The 19579-nt window shown below is 42.7% G+C and overlaps 3 protein-coding genes across 3 annotated transcripts in view; 1 reads left to right on the top strand and 2 right to left on the bottom strand.

The window, feature by feature from the left end:
* The window catches only part of LOC149278062 (uncharacterized), a 498960-nt gene that overhangs the window by 241040 nt on the left and 238341 nt on the right, over nt 1–19579 (top strand). The gene's annotated exons all lie outside the window — the stretch shown is intronic.
* Nucleotides 7187–18932, bottom strand: LOC149278068 (uncharacterized). The gene is made up of 4 exons (XM_089502424.1): nt 18823–18932; nt 11518–11638; nt 9429–10115; nt 7187–7224 (listed from the first exon to the last, which is right to left on the bottom strand). The coding sequence occupies exons 1-4, from the start codon at nt 18895–18897 to the stop codon at nt 7187–7189; spliced, it is 921 nt and encodes a 306-aa protein (XP_089358550.1). The 5' UTR covers nt 18898–18932.
* On the bottom strand, nt 14671–15478 carry LOC149278069 (uncharacterized). Its single transcript, XM_089502417.1, has one exon. The coding sequence runs from the start codon at nt 15452–15454 to the stop codon at nt 14732–14734; it is 723 nt and encodes a 240-aa protein (XP_089358543.1). The 5' UTR covers nt 15455–15478; the 3' UTR covers nt 14671–14731.

Genomic DNA, 19579 nt, shown 5'->3' with positions numbered 1-19579 from the left:
GCTGTTAAAGGTTTGGACAAAAATTAAAGAACTTTTTTACCCCAAGATACCCTTATGGGCCTCTAGTCAGGAAGCGCTATTTAAAAGAACTAAAACACATGCCTCTTCTCAATGGCTAACGTATAAAGATCTCTTAGACAAATCAGGAAAATTTAAATCTCTACAACTTATGAAATCAGAAGGTTTATTGGAGGATTGGTATCTATACAGGCAACTGTGGGAAAGATTCAAGATAGATAAAGCAATTCTGAATATAAAAGGAAAATCTGAAATGGACGAGATATTTTTTGATGATAAAGGAGGTCATATGTCTAAGTTTTATAAAATCATAAACAGAAGATCCCTAGAACAGGAAATAGTAAAAGATACCATGTTAAAATGGGCAGCAGAAATCGGTAAACCCATTGAGCTGGAAAAATGGGAAAAGACCTGTCGGGATAGCAACAAATATACACTGTGCCAAAGCTACAAAGAAAATTTTTTGAAGATGTTTCATCATTGGTACATGTCACCGAATAAGCTGAACTTGATATATAAGATAGGAAACGCAAGATGCTGGAAATGTCAAAAACTCGATGCCAACTTTTTTCATATGTGGTGGAATTGCAAATATGCCTGCCAATATTGGAAAGAAATCTATGCGGTGATGTCGGAAATGCTTCAAATCTCAATCCCCTACGACCCTCTCCTCTACCTTTTAAATATGACAGCCATAATAACAGACAAAGATATAGAAAAGAGATATAGAAGAATAATCTTATACATGGTAACCTCAGCAAGAATCATATATGCTAAACAATGGAAAAAACCTACAATACCTACAAAAGAGGAATGGCTTCAGAAATTGCTTGAAGCAATGGAAATGGATATCCTAACCGCTCGACTAAAGAATGCTCAAACAGAGGCAATAAACGAAAGAGAAAAAGAATGGCTATGTGTAGAAAAATATATAGAGAAAAATAAATAAGTATGTAAATATGACTGAAAAGTTAGAAAGGCTATGAATATTAACTTCTCCTAATATAAGTAACTATGTTATAGATAAAATTTCACATTGATAGATAGTAAAGAGGAATTTGCAGGCTGCGGACCCTTTTATTTTCTTTGTATCTCCTTACTTACTTCTTTTGTCAAAAGGACACTTAAGATAAATACACACCAGATGAGAGGAAACAAATGGATATAAACAAATAAGAGTGGTAAAGACCACCTAGGAAGTACAAAATAGTGGATGTAAGTTTTGGTTTAGAATCTAGAATATGACTAATAGATAATGGAAAGCTATTATGTCTTTTCATTTTGTTGTTGATGTCTTCTTTGCCATGTTATTGTGTTTTGTATTTTGTGTATATATGTATGTTATGTTTTTGGTATATGTGTTTTATAAATAAACAAATTAAAAAAAAAAAAAAAACCACATACAAACCTTGACCTCTGAATTGCAGTTCAAACCTTATCTCTCATTTTGCTTAGGATCCAGCCTTTGAGGCATCAGCATTTCCAGAATGGAGAGAAAGTGGAAGTGCGAAATACTTTTTGTTTGGAGGAAGTTTCTATCCTTTAAAACTATCAGAGCCCCCATTGATGCTGTCTTTGATTCAAAACATATGATTTTAAGGCATCTTGCACTTCAATCTCCATCCAATAAACCTTTGGATTCTTTCAAGCATTCTGTTTTCCTGGCTGTCCATCCCAAGAGTATGAAACATAGCACCAGTCATGGAGATTCAGTCTTTTTCTTAATGGGGATACGGAGCGAGTGCCCCAGGTTCCCCACTCCTGGCCTAAGACCTGGCCCAGTTCATTGGAGAGATTTGACAAACTTAATGTTAGAGCCACACTGGGAGGTTTTGGGAGTCCCTGTCCCTCCAAAAGTAACTTTCCCAAGAGCATTCTAGGTCTTCCTTCCAAAGACCAGCAGTGGATGGAGAAGGAGGCCTTGGGGAAGCAGAGGAGAGCTTGGCTTGACCCCCAAGGACTCTCCCTTGAAGGTTTCCATCTCTCTAGGAAACATTGGAGCCTGGGAGGGAGACTGAGGACTAGGGCATGCTGGGAAAAGCTTCAGGGGGAGCTTATGGGAGCAAATGTGGGACTTTGCTTTCTCCCCCCGTTTACTTTCCGGCTCTCTTTTGAAAGGCTTGAAGACAACACAAGGTAAGCTCAATGGTGGAAAAGATTGCAAAAGCCATCTTCCCTGTACGTTCCATGCTCACCTCCATGGCACCTTAGGAGTAAGCAAGTCTCCACTGAGGGCAGCACAGTCAAAACTCAAAATCCAAAATGAGGAATGGTCTTTGAGATCCTGATGGTCCTCTGAGAGGAAAATGCCAGTCCCTGAAACCAATCCTGGCCAGCTTTTGGGTAAGTGCCCTCAAGGTTTGGTCCAAGAGGTTCTCAGTCCCTTTCCTGAGCCTTGCTTTCCTGGAGGTTCAGAGGAGATTCTGGGAACCTGGGCACTTCCTCTTCTTAGGGACCCTCAGCCCCAACTTCAGCTGACAAAGGGCCATTCGCCCATGAGGTGCCCCCCGTTCCCCGCTCTGTCCTGGCACATGCCTTAGGAAACCTTTTCCATGGGAATTTGGGAGCTCCTAATCTTAGTGGAAATGCGAACCTCTGGAACTCTCCTATTCTTCCCAGCCGGGAAACAAGGTATAGTTGTGAATCTCTTCCAAGGAAAAGAGGTGTTGTTGTTGTTGTAATAACAGGGCTCCGGTCAATGGAGGTCTTCTTCAGGCAGTAATGGGAGGTTTATGCAAACGCAGAATGACATCACTGCTATGGAAGGCTCTCTTGACCAATCAGAGAGCAAGATAAAGGTTCTTCTGGAAGCTTCCGTGAGAAGGAGATATAAGGCCTGAGAGACCAAGAGACAGTTGGGGGAATTGTGTCGGTTGGAGATCGAGAGAGAGAGTTAAAGAGCGGATCTTGGACGTTAGTCTCAGAATTGGACACTTGGGTTTATTTGTTTTTTTAATAGCTTGTATGAACTGAATATTATATACTTACAAATATTATACCTGCAAGATCCTTAACATCTTGCATGACTTATATTTCACTTATATTTTGTTATTTATAATATCTCCTTAGAGTATCTCCTACTTGACGCTCCTTTTACACATGCTTTGGCTTGGTTGATGATTGTCAGACACAAGTCTAACAAAGTTTTCATCAGCAAAGTCAAATTTCAGAACAGGAATCTAAACTAAAAATTTTATTGAAAGTAAGAGATTGCATAAAAGGCACAGTTCATGGCGTTATAGTCAGATCTAGCTAACGATAAAAATTTGACCATTTTATATCCCCAATTAACATCCCACCCCCCAACAAGACCTATTGGGTATTTTATTCCTGCTAAAAATATAATTGACAAGTTAATTACCTCATCATCCAAAATCTCCCCCCAAATATGTTGTTTTGAGAACCACTGAATGGCCAGCAAGTTCCCACCAAACCTCCCCACAACAGTGAGATAATTCCCATCTGCTCCCACCATTTTGAAACCTTAAATTAAACCAAACAAGGTCCCAATAAACCCAGTCAAGCAATCTCACCAAGTTAACATACATTAAACTTATCTCCAACCAACCCTTTCCCCTTCTCAGCTTTCCCATTGGGGGTGGGGGGTGAGGAGGGGGCATGTGGCCGAGTGAGGCTTGGCTGCTTGCTATGGTTCCCATTCCTTTCCCTCCACATTATTTTCACTCCAGGAATTAACCCTTCCGTTAGCCAGCTCCACAAACTCAATGAATTAACCTTCCCACCATCCAGTTGCACTAACTTTACTCAACCATAACACCATTACCTTTTTCTATAAACTATATAATTACATTCAGTTTGGATTCTTCCATATCTCTCCAACAACAAATATGGAAGAATCCAATTATACATCAACATTTATGGAAGAATCCAAATTTTACTGGTTCAACTGGTTCAAGTAATTGGTGTGAACCAGCTCAAGTCCTTGTTTTCCAACTTTTTAAGGAGTTCCATTTAGCAACTGTGACTAATATGAAGGAAAGGGGACACAGAAACTACTTTATCTCTCCAGTTTTTTTGCCTAGATGACCTTTGCTTAGCTCCATAGTAGATCCCAGGCGTCTCTCCTCTCTTAATGCTGATATGACTCTTCTCTGTCTTTGCCCTTCTTTATAGAAGAACTTGAAACTCGTCAGAGAATCGAAACTGAGGAGAAATCAGACAAATGCCAGCAGTGTGCGAAATGCTTTGCTTTTAAGTCAAAGCTTTTCAGGCATCAGAAAGTCCACAGTGGAGAAAAACACACAAATGTCAGCAGTGTGGGAAATGCTTTGTTCAGAAGTCAACCCTTTTGAGGCATCAGAGAGTCCACACAGGGGAGAAGCCATACAAATGCCAGGAGTATGGCAAGCCTTTTACTTTAGGTACCAACCTTACTCGCCACCATAGCATTCACACAGGAGAGAAGCATAGTAATGTAAGGCTTTGGAAAGCATTTTTTTCTCAGAATTTATACCTTTAGAGGTATCCACTAGAGAGAAAGTGTAGAAATATGAGCAGTTGAAAGTACGTTTTTGATGGTTTATAAGTTTATTATTTGATAAGACTTAATTAACAAAAACTAAATAGGAATTTTTTTTTTTTTGGAGAAGCAGCCTTCACACATTTTGTTGTACAGTTGTCACTCCCTTTTTGAGGACTTGGTATCCGCAACCTCACTCCTCGTGGGAGGACAGGTGACCATTAATAAAACGGCATGCTCCTGCATACGCCTCCCCTCCCGGTGCCATGGGTGTGCAGCCCATTATTTTCTATGGGACTCGAGTATGTGAGAGTCATCATTTTCGTGAGGGGTCCGGAATGGATCCCCCGTGAATTGGGAGGGCTACTGTATTTTGTAAAGCTCTATTATAATCATCATTTATGCTACTTCTGCTACAAAGTTCTTGGTCTGAAAGTATCTTGTCCTTTCAGAAACATTCAAATAAACCTCTGCCCTATTTTGAGCATCCTGTATTCTTCACTGAGAATCTGAAGGGCAGTGTCAATTACGGAAGCATCACTTTTAGCATAAATGAGGTGTTGCTACAATTCAACTGGTTGTGACTATGAGAAAGGATGCTGAAGATGAATTTCTGTCTCCTATCTAGCCCTATATCGACACACACAACATGCACTGACTCCCGAGTCAAACTCAGATTTCCCTCTCTGTCCCCAGGATCTAAACCTGGGCTAGAAAGGATCAGGTTTTATTTGGGATCTTCTCCTGTAACCTGTGTTTTTCCTTGTCCTTTTTACATGGAGCAGTAGGGGTGTAGCCAAGGGTCCGTTAGGGGAATTTTATTATTGTTGTTATTAGCTCAAATATTGCAAGAGGGGGCCTGCTACGACGGTCCCTCCCAGGATCGCCCTCCCGATATTTATACCAAGAGACCAGGGTATCCCAATAACTGAAGCTGAGACAGATTGCAATAACTAAATGTTTACTCTATTGAAAACAAGGGGGAACACACTCAATGCACACACTCACACACACACATTCAAGGCTCAGGAAGGTAGGTTGGAAATATGGAAAAGATGTTTTAGGCTTTGCTAATGGTATACTCACCAAGATGTAGTCTTCCTCCGGGAAACGAATGGGATGTGGGACAGTGGGACAAGTCTGCTCCGCAACCTGGGTTTGAGCAGAAATGCCGGCTACCAGAACAGAGGTCTAACTGACGTGGAGTAAGTAGACCTTTGGGATGGCGCGCTGAGCAGCAAAAGTTGGGACTTTTTATAGGCGAAATCTCGCCTGAGGCAAAGAGGCTGGCTTGGCCGAAACAAAGGTGTTTAATTGTTTTCTTTTCACCTGGATGTCTGAATCTGATAGTATCACTGACTTAAGTTGTTCGGACAACAGACTTGAGGAGGGGGTGATAGCTTCAGGGAAGGCAAACCTTTTTACTCTTCCTTGCTTAAGATAATCCCTTCATGCGACTTCCCAGACCTTCTAAGATGTTAATGTGGCTGCTCCCCTCAGGGGAGGTGTACATGTCCTCTCGCTTTGCCAGTAATGGCGGACAGGCTTGGAGTCTGGCCAGGGGTCATCCAAGGGTTATCATTGATTCCAAAATTTATATAAACCAGCATGGGTAACAGGGGGGCTGTACATCAGGGCTTGGCATTGAACTTCCAGTTTTCTGGGATCATTTTCAGGAAGGTGACGATTGTGCCTCTTTTCCATTTGGGGGGGGGGGGCAACTCAAGAGGAAAGGACTCTGCACTAATAATCCAGCTCATATGGAAGAGCAGTAGCTTATTGGAATAGGGAAGGCTTAATTCATTGGTTGCTTCAACTGGCAAAGATTCTACACTACCTACTATGAACTACAACTATAACTCCTACTTTAATAACCAAACCCTAATATTTTTACTCTTTATGACAGAACCCTTATACACTGTTTCTGACACGCAATGGGCCAGTCCCAATACTTCAGGTATACAGCACCAGTCTGAAGTCACAATTCTCCCAACTCAATCTTTCAGGCAAGGAGCATCAGCCTGAGGTTGCAATGGGCCAGTCTCAGTTTTTCAGGCAAGGAGCATCAGCATGAAGTCTTAATGAGCCTGAGTTCAAATTGGACCAGTCTGAATCTTTCAGGTAAAGAGCTCCATCCTGAAGTCACAATAGTACCATCTCAATTCTTCAGGCAAGGAACCTCAGGCTGAGATCACAATGGTCCAGTTTCAATCCTTCAGGAAAGGAGCATCAGCCTGAGGTTGCAATGGGCCAGTCTCAATCCTTCAGGTAAAGAGCACCACCCTGAAGTCACAATCCTTCATCCAAGGAGCATAAGACTGAAGTCACAATGGGCCAGTCTCAATCTCTCAGGCAACGAGAATCAGCCTGAGGTTGCAATGGGCCAGACTCAATTTTCAGGCAAGAAGCATCAGCCTGAGGTTGCAATGGGCCAGTCTCATTCAGGTAAGGAGCACCAGCCTGAAGTCACAATATGTCATGAATATCTTTATTCATGCATTTATTCATTTAGGGATTCATGCCATAAGAGTTATAGGTTTAGGTTTAGAATAGAGTTAAGATAGATAGGATTTATGGTGGGTTAAAATAATATGTTTTAATATGTGCTTTAATAGAAGATACTAGAAAGAGGTAGGGAGATCATGGCTAAAGAATGTGATTGTTTGCTAGCATTGGAATGTGTGGGAATTATCCTTCTAACAGAGGATTGAGTTTAAAAGCCTGCTCTGTAAAAGGAGGAGGAACATAGAGAGTTATTGGTATTTTTATATTGTATTATGTTGTTATGGGTCTATTATATTTTCATATGGTATCATATTAGATTGGGATTGATGGGGTTTCTATATATATATACACACACACACACACACACACACACATACATATACATATATATAGTTAAGCCATAATGTTAATGAAAATTGTTGTGTGGCTGAGTTCTGTGGTCCAAGGCCACAGGTGCAGTGATTGTGAGAAGGCACATGAGAGCTTAATTGTTTTTAGAAACGCTGCCACAATCCCAGATGGGAGGACACTGTGCAGGAAAGGGCTATCCAATTAATTATCTTTATAGCCTAATTGGGTGGGGTAAATTGATATGGTTATAAAAATGATATGTTTATACTTTCTTTCATTCCTGACATAAAAAAGTCACTTCTATTACATGTATCTTCTTCAATACAAGCTGTTCCTTTTTCAAAGTACTGCTTTTTGTGTTGCAAGAGGGGCTGCAATTAGGACCCTGACAAATATCTATCTCCCCTTCCATTCACCCTGCTATCCCAAAAGGGCTGGAGAGCATACCAAACCAACCACAGAACCTTCCCCTGCTCTTGTGTAACTCCAGGTCAGTCCAAAATACAACGCACATAGTCTATGATCTCCTACTGGACGAAGAGGCTAACCTGGCTTGTTTCACGGAGACCTGGCTGGGTGATGATAGCTCAGCCACCTGGGATCAGGCCTTCCCAGCCGGGTTCTCTGTCAGTGAGCAGGTAAGAGGACGTCGCTTTGGTCCATGAAGACAATCTTGCTTTGGCCAGGATACCTATCCGTAAGATGGACCACATCTTGGAGCCCAAGATGCAGAGCTGGACTCAGGAGGGAAAGGCAGGAAAGGAAGGCTCTAGTTAGTCTCTGTGTGTATGTATTTTCCTCTGCTGTTCTTATGGCTGGGAATGGAGCTGAGGACTAAGGAGAGAAGAAAGGGTCAATTTTGGGCAAATTCAGAACTTCTGTGCATCAAAGAGTCCAGTGTGTTGAAATAGCAAAGAATTTTATTGAAAATACATAGAAGGAATTCAGTGTTTAAACTAGAACTACCTCCCGAATCCAAAGAATATATTAAAACCCCAACACCTAAAACTCCCCCCTCTTCCAAACCGAGCCCCCACCTCCAGTTCCCACAGTCTATGCCCCACAGGAAACAAGGCCCCCTTTGCCATTCCCACAAACTAGCCCTTTCTGTCAATACCTGCCCCCAACTTTCTTCAGCCAACATCCAACACATTGCAAAGCTATAATTCCATAACTATTCTAGACAGCTCTAACAAATCCCAGCCCCCCATCTACCTAACCTATACTTCGACCCACAATCCCCACCCAAATTTACAAACTAAAGAAATTAACTATACTATTAGCAATTAAAACCTAAAAATAACAAAATACAACTTTAAAACACAAACAGACATATCGACAGACAAAGCTTACAAACAAAATCACAAGGGCCTTTTCTTAGCAACACTGGATTGAAAATATATTTTTTTTGTATTCATTATTGACAATAATAATGTTAGTTCACTATTGGGATTTGTGTGGCTTCTCTCCTGTGTGGCCTCTCTGATGTGACACTAGGATTGACTTCAAATAAAAACCTTTCCCACAATGCTGGCATTTGTATGGCTTCTCTCTTGTGTGGACTCTCTGATGCCTCACTAGGTGTGACTTTGTAGAAAAACATTTCCCACAATGCTGGCATTTGTGTGGCTTCTCTCCTGTGTGGACTCTCTGATGTGTCAGAAGGCTTGACTTCCGAGAAAAACATTTCCCACAATGCTGGCATTTGTATGGCTTCTCTCCTGTGTGGACTCTCTGATGTGTCACTAGGTGTGACTGCCGAGAAAAACATTTCCCACAATGCTGGCATTTGTGTGGCTTCTCTCCTGTGTGGACTCTCTGATGTCTCACTAGGTGTGACTTTGTAGAAAAACATTTCCCACAATGCTGGCATTTGTATGGCTTCTCTCCTGTGTGGACTCTTTGATGTGACCCTAGGATTGACTTCAAATAAAAAGATTTCGCACATGCTGGCATTTGTATGGCTTCTCTCCTGTGTGGGCTCTCTGATGTGCCAATAGGTATGACTTTGAAGAAAAAGATTTCCCACAACGCTGGCATTTGTATGGATTCTCTCCAGTGTGGACTTTCTGACGTCTCACTAGGTGTGACTTTGTAGAAAAACATTTCCCACAATGCTGGCATTTGTATGGCTTCTCTCCTGTGTGGATTCTCTGGTGTGTCATTAGGCTTAACTTCCAAGAAAAACATTTCTCACAATGCTGGCATTTGTATGGCTTCTCTCCTGAGTGGATTCTCTGGTGTGTCATTAGGCTTAACTTCCAAGAAAAACATTTCCCACAATGCTGGCATTTGTATGGCTTCTCTCCTGAGTGGATTCTCTGGTGTGTCATTAGGCTTAACTTCCAAGAAAAACATTTCCCACAATGCTGGCATTTGTATGGCTTCTCTCCTGAGTGGATTCTCTGGTGTGTCATTAGGCTTAACTTCCAAGAAAAACATTTCTCACAATGCTGGCATTTGTATGGCTTCTCTCCTGTGTGGATTCTCTGGTGTGTCATTAGGCTTGACTGCCGAGAAAAACATTTCCCACAATGCTGGCATTTGTATGGCTTCTCTCCTGTGTGGATTCTCTGGTGTTTCAATAGGTTTGACTTGAAAGAAAAACATTTCGCACAATGCTGGCATTTGTATGGCTTCTCTCCTGTGTGGATTCTCTGATGTTTCAATAGGTCTGACTTCCAAGAAAAACCTTTCCCACAATGCTGGCATTTGTATGGCTTCTCTCCTGTATGGACTCTCTCATGACTGACAAGTTCTTCTGTAAAGAAGGATAATGACAGACAGTACTGAATATCAAAGAGAGAAAAGTGTTAGCCCAAGATTTAGCCCTATGTTTACTCGCCCCTATTTGATATTAAATTAAGTTGGAGTCAGATCCCAATAACTCATTGCCAAAGGCAGAATAATGGGGCTGGGACCTGGACACCAATTTTGATGAGGGTCAAGTGCCAGGGAGCAACCTTAAAACATCTATAAGACAGGCATGGAGTACTGATGGGGTTTGGAGGAGATCTCAGGGGCAACCCCCCATTGTATTGCCTGGAAAGGGGGGGGGGGGGAGAAATGAAATAATATTTTGCCCCCAACATCCAACAGCATCCCTTTGGGGAAGTGGAGGCCATTTTGCCACTGTTGGGCCCTCTCTGTGCCATTGCAGGGCCAAGGGAGGTCTTTCCCCCTTAAAAGGATTGAAGAGGGGCCAAAAAAGGTAGGAAACCTGCTCAGGAATGTGCTGAGTACCATTTGGGTGTGAAATGCATTAATCTCCATGGCTACTTCCCATAAAATCCTAGAATTGGTAGTTTAAGATGGGGTATTTACAATCCTTAGAAACTGGAGAGCAATAGTGCTTCACTGAACTACAGATTCAAATATTCTACAGAATGTTGCTATCACAATTAAACTAGGCTTGAAAGGGATCTAGGACTCCTAGTAGACTGCAAGTTGAACATGGGCCAACAGTGTGATGCGGCAGCTACAAAGGCCCATGTGATTCTAGGCTGCATCTATGCAAGAATAGTTTCTAGATCAAGGGAAGTAATAGTGCCTCTCTATTCTGCTTTGGTCAGGCCTCACTTGGAATAATCCTGGGTCCAGTTCTGGGCCCCACAATTCAAAAAGGATGTTGACAAATTGGAGCATGTGCAAAGGAGGGCAACCAAAGTGGTAAAGGGTATGGAAACCATCAAGCTCTATGAGGAGCAGCTTAGAGAGGTGGTTATGTTTAGCCTGGAGAAAAGAAGATAAAGAGTGGATATGATATCCATGTTTAAATATTTGAAAGGGTGTCATGTTGTACAAGGAGCAGCCTTGCTTTTTGTTCCTACAGAGAAAAGGAGACACCACAATGGATGCAAGCCACAGGGAGAGAGGTTCCACCTAAACATTAGGAGGAACTTCATGACAGTGAGAGCTCTTTGACAGTGGAATATACTCCCTTAGAGTTTGGTGGAGGTCTTTAAAGAGAGGCTGGGTGGCCATCTCTTACGGGTGATTTGAATGTGTATTCCTGCATGGCAGTAGGGGTTGAATTAGATGGCCCTTGTGGTCTATTCCAACTCTATGATTCTATAATTCTAGTGGAACCATAGTGACATGATAATATAGTATGAAAGGGACCTCAGTCTTTGTAGAAAGAGCAATGGATTCAGGTTCCTTACCTACAGAAGCCACATTCTCATAATTGTCCATCATTACATAATTGTACAAATGTTTCTGTTTCTTCGTCAACAGATTCCATTCATCCTCAGAGAAATATACTGCCACATCTGCAAAGGTCACCTGAAATAGAAAATAGCCCTTATCCAGAGAGTGACTAAACAAAAGGGGAGGAAAACACATGGTGCATTTCAAATATTATTTCATCACTTCAGAATTCAGTCCAGGAAATAAACTTTAAATTCTGTTAGCAAACAAAAAGCTACTACCTTTGAGATCAGATTGTCTTGAATACTTTCAATATAATATACAATATAATAAAAATATAATTTAGGCCATGGCTGGGATACAGTTCTAGGGAGCACTCTGGACTTGAGGGACACTGGGCCCACCCCCAATTTAGATCCAGAGGTGGTCTCCCATATCCTCTACATTTCACAGATGGAAAAGCAAGGCACATGTGGACAAGCAACACCAGAAGGTGGTGAGTATGGCCAAGGTTGTTTAGGAGGAAGATCACACTAGCTAAGAAGGGCACAGCAGTTTGGTTTTGCCTCAGCCTCCTGGCAAGGGAAGACCCTGGCAACTTCTCTCCTCTCCCCCTTTTGGAGTTGATGGGGTGCAAACCCCTTGGAAGTCACTTTGCAGCAACCCAAAAGAGATGAGGAGAAGGGGTAAAGTGGGAGGAGGAGAGAGAAACCAGGACATTTTTGAAAGTCACTGAAAAAGTGGGGTGACAGAGGATTAACCAGGACTTTCTCTGCCAAAGTGGGACAAGATGTTCTCCACTTGCTTTCATGAGCTGCCCCAGCAGTGACACAAATGAAACTAATAGTCAGGATGGCGACTCACCAAAGAGTTGTACTTCAACAGCCTCTTTCTCTTGGAGCCCAACTCCCTCTGCTTGGCCTCTGTGTTGGCCATTAGGTGGAAAGGGGTCCTGGTGGCCCTGCACTTGGGTCTCTTCCAGCAAAATATGGCCCAAAACTGTGTACAAGGAGGCCAAGATGAAGTTCCTGAGAAAAGAGACTAGGGTTAGGCTTGATTTGTCAAGAAATCCTGCATCACTCATAGACACAGAGAACAGCATGGTGCTAGTGAGATACGCAGGTGACATATGCCTCCTTTGGGCCAATGCAGAGGTGTGTATCTCTTTCCTCCCTCTTTGTTTGTTTGCACCAAAGAAAGCCCCATGGAGCTAGCATAGATTCACTGCAACTCCCTTACACAACCGATACTCCATGTTAAAATGCTTTTGATGTTGCTATATTGCGCAGCACGTGAAGCAACACGTTAATAGTATCAAAAGCCACTGAGAGGTCCAAAAGCATCAACAGGGTCACACTTCCCATGTTGATACTCAAGCGGAGATCGTGTAAGGTGAGCATAGCAATCTTGACTCCGTATCCCATCCTGAAGCCAGGTTGAAATGGATCTAGGTAATCCGTTTCATCCAAGACCATTTGGAGTTGAAGAGAAATGAAAGACGGGAGACCGCTCTGTAATTCTTCATGTCCAAGGGATCTGGGGAGGGCTTTTTCAGAAGCAGCCGTATCACTGCTTCTTTTAAGCAAGATGGAAAAGAGCCCTCCCTAAGAGATGCATCTATGATGTATCTTAGGTGAGTCCTCAAAGCACCTCCTCCTTGGAAGATCAGCCATGAAGGGCAAGGGTTGAGAGGGCAAGTTGTCTTCTTCATGCTTCCAAGGAGCTTGTCCACATCCTCGGTACTCACAGATTCAAATTGATCCACTATGATCTTATTCACAGAGTCACTGGACACCTCACCTATAGCCTCTATAATTTTAATCAAATGTTTTTACTGTTTTACTGTTGAGGTATGGAGCAGCATTGAAAATGTTCAGATGTGGCAGAGAAGCTAATGGACACTCGCTGCTCTTAACCAGGAATTAGTTGCAGCTGTGGCTCCAGACAGCAGGTGATTGTCCAAGATTGTGGCGGAGTGTGCCAGAGAGCGCATAGCACTTATGGAAATATGCTGTGTCATCTGGAATGGTGGACAGTAGTCCAGGTAACACAGGAAATTGTACAGGAAGGGGCGGAGCTAGATTGCCACATGGCAAAAGTGTATATAAGCTCAAATCATCACTGTACAGTGTGGGTTTTGTAATTGGTGGATGGTGTTGGTCTAGCTCTCGTGTATGTTTTGCAACCAAAAATAAACAGTGCCTCTTTGGAGAAAAGCCAGCCTACAGTGCTTTAATCTAGCAGCTGTGATTCCTGGCAAAGCTCCAGTCTGCCAGTTTGTCTATCTACTGACAAGCTTCCAAGATTACTCTGAGTTCATCTCTGCATTTTCTCCCAACATCATTTATACTGTCATTGTTTAATCCAGTTTTAGTACTGGGATCGGGAGGGGGGTAGGCATAGGGACTGATTTCTTTTGGATTTTATTGTAACCTCAATGTATTTTATTGTTGTAACCAGCCCAGTTTCTCCTTCATAGAGCGGGCTAGGAATAAATCTCTTCTTATTGTATTATGTTGGCATCCAAGTCGGCTCATATCTCGTGTGTGTGTTTGCCTTTGCTGTTATTATGGCTGGGAATGGAGCTGAGGACTCAGGACAGGAGAAAGTGTCAGTTTTGTGCAAATTCACAACTTCTGTGCATCAAAGAGTCCGGTGTCTTGAAATAGCAAAGAAGTTTATTGAAAACACATAGTCAGAAAATCAGTGTTTAAGCCAGAACTGCCCTCCCAAGCCAAAGAATATTTTGAAACCCCAAAACCAAAAACTCCACCTTCTACCAAACCTAGCCCTCACCTACAATCCCCACCATCTATCCCCCACTATTAACCAGCCCCACTTTGCCATCCTTCTCAAATGCACAATCTCTCCCTGCCCCAGACATTCAAAGAAACTAGCTCCCTTTCTGTTACTAAGGGTCCCCAACTTTCTTCAGCCAACATCCCACAAATTCTGAATGCTATCATTGCTATTCTAGCTAGCTACAACAAATCCCACCCCCCCATCTAACTATCCTAAACCATGACCCATAATCCCCAGCCAAATTTATAACCCAAAGCAATTATCTATACTAGTAGCAATTAAAACCTAAACTTAACAAAACATAACTTTAAAACATAAACAGACATATGGACACAAAAACTGTACAAATAAATTCATAAGGGCTTTTTAGCACCGCTGGATTGAAAAAATATTTTTGTATTCCATCTTTACAAAAATAATGTTCGTTCACTTCTTGGATTTGTGTGGCTTCTCTCCTGTGTGGCTTCTCTTGTGATTGAATAGGCCTGACCTCCATGAAAAGCATTTTCCACACTGCTGGCATTTGTATGGCTTCTCTCCTGTGTGGATTCTCTGGTGTGCCAATAGGTTTGACTGCCAAGAAAAACATTTCCCACAATGCTGGCATTTGTATGGCTTCTCTCCTGTGTGGACTCTCTGATGTCTCGCTAAGTCTCTCTTCGAAGAAAAACATTTCCCACAATGCTGGCATTTGTATGGATTTTCTCCTGTGTGGATTCTCTGGTGTGTCAGTAGGTTTGACTGCCGAGAAAAACCTTTCCCACAATGCTGGCATTTGTATGGCTTCTCTCCTGTGTGGACTCTCTGGTGTCTCACTAAGTCTCTCTTCAAAGAAAAACATTTCCCACAATGCTGGCATTTGTATGGCTTCTCTCCGGTGTGGATTCTCTGGTGTGTCATTAGGTGTGACTGCAGAGAAAAACATTTTCCACAATTCTGGCATTTGTATGGCTTCTCTCCTGTGTGGATTCTCTGGTGTGTCACTAGGTTTGACTTCAAATAAAAACATTTCCCACAATGCTGGCATTTGTATGGCTTCTCTCCTGTGTGGACTCTCTGATGTCTCACTAGGACTGACTTCTGAGAAAAACATTTCCCACAATGCTGGCATTTGTATGGCTTCTCTCCTGTATGGACCCTTCGATGCATGACAAGGATCGACTTGTATGCAAAATGTTTCCCACAATTTGGGCATTTATGTGACTTCTTTCTTGTGTGGACTCTCTCATGACTGACAAGTTTTTCTGTAAAGAAGGAAAATAATACTGAATATCAGAGTTAAGAGAGGAAAGTGTTAGCCAAAGATTTAGCCTTACGTTCACTCCTCCCTATTTGATATTAAATTAATAAAGCTGGGGTGGGTGACCTGAGCATGACCCTGTTGCAGATGCCTGAAATGCATGAAACGATTATATCCTTACTCACAGGAGCTGGCAAAGAAGAGATTGTGGGGAACTACTTTGAGGTAATCAGTAGAAGCAGATAGTCATACAGACTGTTGAAAAAAGATGCCTTTAAACATGTGTAAAAATATTTTGAATGAAAAGTGGCCTCATATCCTGTGAGACGGCCAGAGAGTGCTGAGTCTGAGCACATGGCATGATGCAAGCTAACTGCAGAGGACGCTTCATGCTGTGTGGCAGCAGGAGATGAATCACAACCAATACAGTATACAGCTCACATGTGGATTGTTGTGGATAGGATTGGATTGGAGTTGTGTATACAAGAGATGGTGAACATGATGGAAGTCAGAGAGCAGAACTTGCAAATATTTTTATTATTTTGCAACTCAAGATAGAGAACCTCCAAAGATTCGGATGAAATCAACTGTCTGTGACTTATTTTTAAGTGTGAAATGTGGTCAGTGCATTGCCAATACCTGTATCTGGAAAGTTGTTTCCATATTGTGCTATGTTATTCTTGAGCTGCATCTGGGAGCATCATGCTCACATTGCGCTGTACATTGGCTTGTGAACAGGACTGGAATTTAGAGCCAACAAGGACCTGAGGACCAGTGTGCCAATCCCTTATGTCTGAGGTATTAGCACCAAGCACCCATTGCATTCTATTTTAGCATTAGCAAAGCCTAACATCTATTCACCACTCCTACCTTTGTTACCTAGTTCATGTGTGTTTTTGTGAACACCTATATGTGTGTGCATGCGTGTACAGTGTATCTGCATCATACGCGGGCACGCCTTACGTGGATTTCAACATACACTAAAAGCCACACTGGGAAAAGGGGCGACGTGCCCCATAAGGGTTAATGGCGCCTGTGTCTGTGGAGGGAGCAGCCGCTCCACTGCGCGGAGTCCCATTCAATTAAATAGGGCCCAAGAATAAACAAATTCCCCTAATGCCGGGGGGGGGGGAGGGATTCTGGATCGGGATGACTCCCAAGGTTTCTTGGGCCCAGAGTACTTGAGTGAACGCCTTCTTCCCAACTGTCTGTCCCGCACACTAAGGTCCTCTGGAAGAAATCTACTAGGCTAACATCAGTCTCCCAGAGGGCCTTTTCTATTACTGCTCCAAAACTATGGAACAACTGCCGGAGGAGATCCATCACATTCCCACTCTGACAGCTTTTAAGAAAGCACTTGAGACAGATCTCTTCCATGCTGAGTACCATTTGGGTGTGAAATGCATTAATCTCCATGGCTTCTTTCCCCAAAATCCTAGAACTGGCAGTTTAGGATGGAGTATTTAGAATCCTTAGAAACTGGAGAGCAATAGTGCCTCACTCAACTACAGATTCAAATATTCTACAGGATGTTGCTATCACAATTAAACTATGCTTGAAAGGGATCCAGGACTCCTAGTAGACCGCAAGTTGGGCCAACAGTGTGATGAGGCAGCTACAAAGGCCAATAGGATTCTAGGCTGCATCAATATGAGTATAGTTTCTAGAACACGGGAAGTAATAGTGCCATTCTATTCTGCTTTGGTCAGGCCTCACTTGGAATAATCCTGTGTCCAGTTCTGGGCCTCACAATTCAAAAAGGATGTTGACAAATTGGAGCATGTCCAAAGGAGGGCAACCAAAGGGTGAAACCATCAAGCTCTATGAGGAGCAGCTTAGAGAGCTGGTTATCTTTAGCCTGGAGAAGAGAAGATAGAGTGGATATGATATCCATGTTTACGTATTTGAAAGGGTGTCATGTAGCGGAAGGAGCAAGCTTGCTTTTTTCTGCTACAGAGAAAATGAGACATCACAATGGATGCAAGCCACAGGGAAAGAGGGTCCACCTAAACATTATGAGGAACTTTGTGACAGTAAGAGCTTTTTGACAGTGGAATATACTCCCTTAGAGTTTGGTGGAGTCCTCTTCTTTGGAGGTCTTTAAAGAGAGGCTGGATGGCCATCTCTTGGGGGTGATTTGAATGTGTATTACTGCATGGCAGAAGGGGGTTTAACTGGATGGCCCTTGTGGTCTATTCCAACTCTATGATTCTTTAATTCTAGTGGAACCAAAGCGACATGATAATATAGTATGAAAGGGCCCTCAGTCTTTATAGAAAGAGCCATAGATTCAGGTTCCTTACCTACAGAAGCCACATTCTCATAATTGTCCATCATTACATAATTGTACAAACGTTTCTGTTTGTTCGTCAACAGATTCCATTCATCTTCGGTGAAATATATTGCCACATCTGCAAAGGTCACCTGAAATAGAAAATAGTCCTCATCCAGAGAGTGACTAAGCAAAAGGGGAGGAAAACACATGGTGCATCCAAATATTATTTCATCACTTCAGAATTCAGTCCAGGAAATAAACTTTTAATTCTGTTAGCAAGGAAAAAGCTACTGCCTTTGAGATCAGATTGTCTTGAATACTTTCAATATAATATACAATATAATAAACAATATAATTTAGGCCATGGCTGGGATACTGAGGATGGGTTAGGATACTGACTATCCCAACACATATATTATATTTAGCCACAAAAGGATTATGCTGCATTTAGCCATTTCTTGCCAAATTTCAGAGGCAAATGTCATTTTAAAAATCAGTTCTGGGGAGCACTCTGGACTTGAGGGCCACTGGGCCCACCCCCAATTTAGATCCAGAGATGGCCTCCCATATCCCTCAACATTTCACAGATGGAAAAGCAAGGCACATGTGGACAAGCAACACCAGAAGGTTGTGAGGATGGCCAAGGTTGTTTATGAGGAAGATCACACAAGCTAGGAAGGGCACAGCAGTTTGCTTTTGTCTCAGCTTCCTGGGAAGGGAAGACCCTGGCAACTTATCTCATCTCCTGTCCCCGCTTTTGAGTTGATGGGGTGCAAACTCCTTGGAAGTCACTTTGCAGCAAGCCAAGAGAGCTGAGGAGAAGGGGGAAAGTGGGAGGAGGAGAGAGAAACTGGGACATTTTTGAAAGCCCCTAAAACATGGGGTGACAGAGGATTAACCAGAACTTTCTCTGCCAAACTGGAACAATATGTTCTCCACTTGCTTTCATGAGCTGCCCCAGCAGTGACACAAATGAAATTAATAGTCAGGATGGTGACTCACCAAAGAGTTCTTGTACTTCGCCAGCCTCTGTCTCTTGGAGCCAAACTCCCTCTGCTTGGCCTCTGTGTTGGCCATTAGGTGGGAAGGGGTCCTGGAGGCCCTGCACTTGGGTCTGTTCCTGTAAAATATGCCCCAAAACCTGTATACAAGGAGGCCGAGATGAAGTTCCTGAGAAAAGAGTCTAGGGTTAGGCTTGATTTGTCAAGAAACCCTGCATCACTCAAAGACACAGAGAACAGCATGCTGTTGGTGAGATATGCAGGTGACATATGCCTCCTTTGAGCCAATGCAGAGGTGGGTATCCCCTTCCTCCCTCTTCACCAAACAAAGCCCCATGGACCTAGCATAGACTCATTGCAGCTCCCCTGCACAGCAGATACTCCATGTTAAAACGCTTTTGACATTGCTATGTTGCGCAGCACATGAGGCAACACGTTAACTTTTGACGCCAGATTCTCCACCTTGACTGTAATCAGTAGATTGTGAACTGAAGAAACACCTGTCGCTTTCTCAATGAGCAAAGAGACACTGTAATCTTCTCTCAGATGAGGCTTTTATTCCTATAAGATGTTTCACTGTGTACAACACTATATACATCGACACCCTCCACCATCCACACCAGTAACAACCCACTCTGAGGCACACATTGTCTGACTCTTCCTCGGTGACAGTTGAGAATGACAGTTGACAGTTGCATCAACATTCCAATGATGCACTGTTTAAATGCTGACACATTTAACTGCCACTAGAGCTGTCA

The sequence above is a fragment of the Sceloporus occidentalis genome, unplaced genomic scaffold (assembly GCF_023333645.1).
Source record: "Sceloporus occidentalis isolate IW3139 unplaced genomic scaffold, rSceOcc1.0.p SCAF_202, whole genome shotgun sequence".
NCBI lineage: Eukaryota > Metazoa > Chordata > Lepidosauria > Squamata > Phrynosomatidae > Sceloporus > Sceloporus occidentalis.
This window is presented reverse-complemented; position numbering and strand designations above follow the sequence as displayed.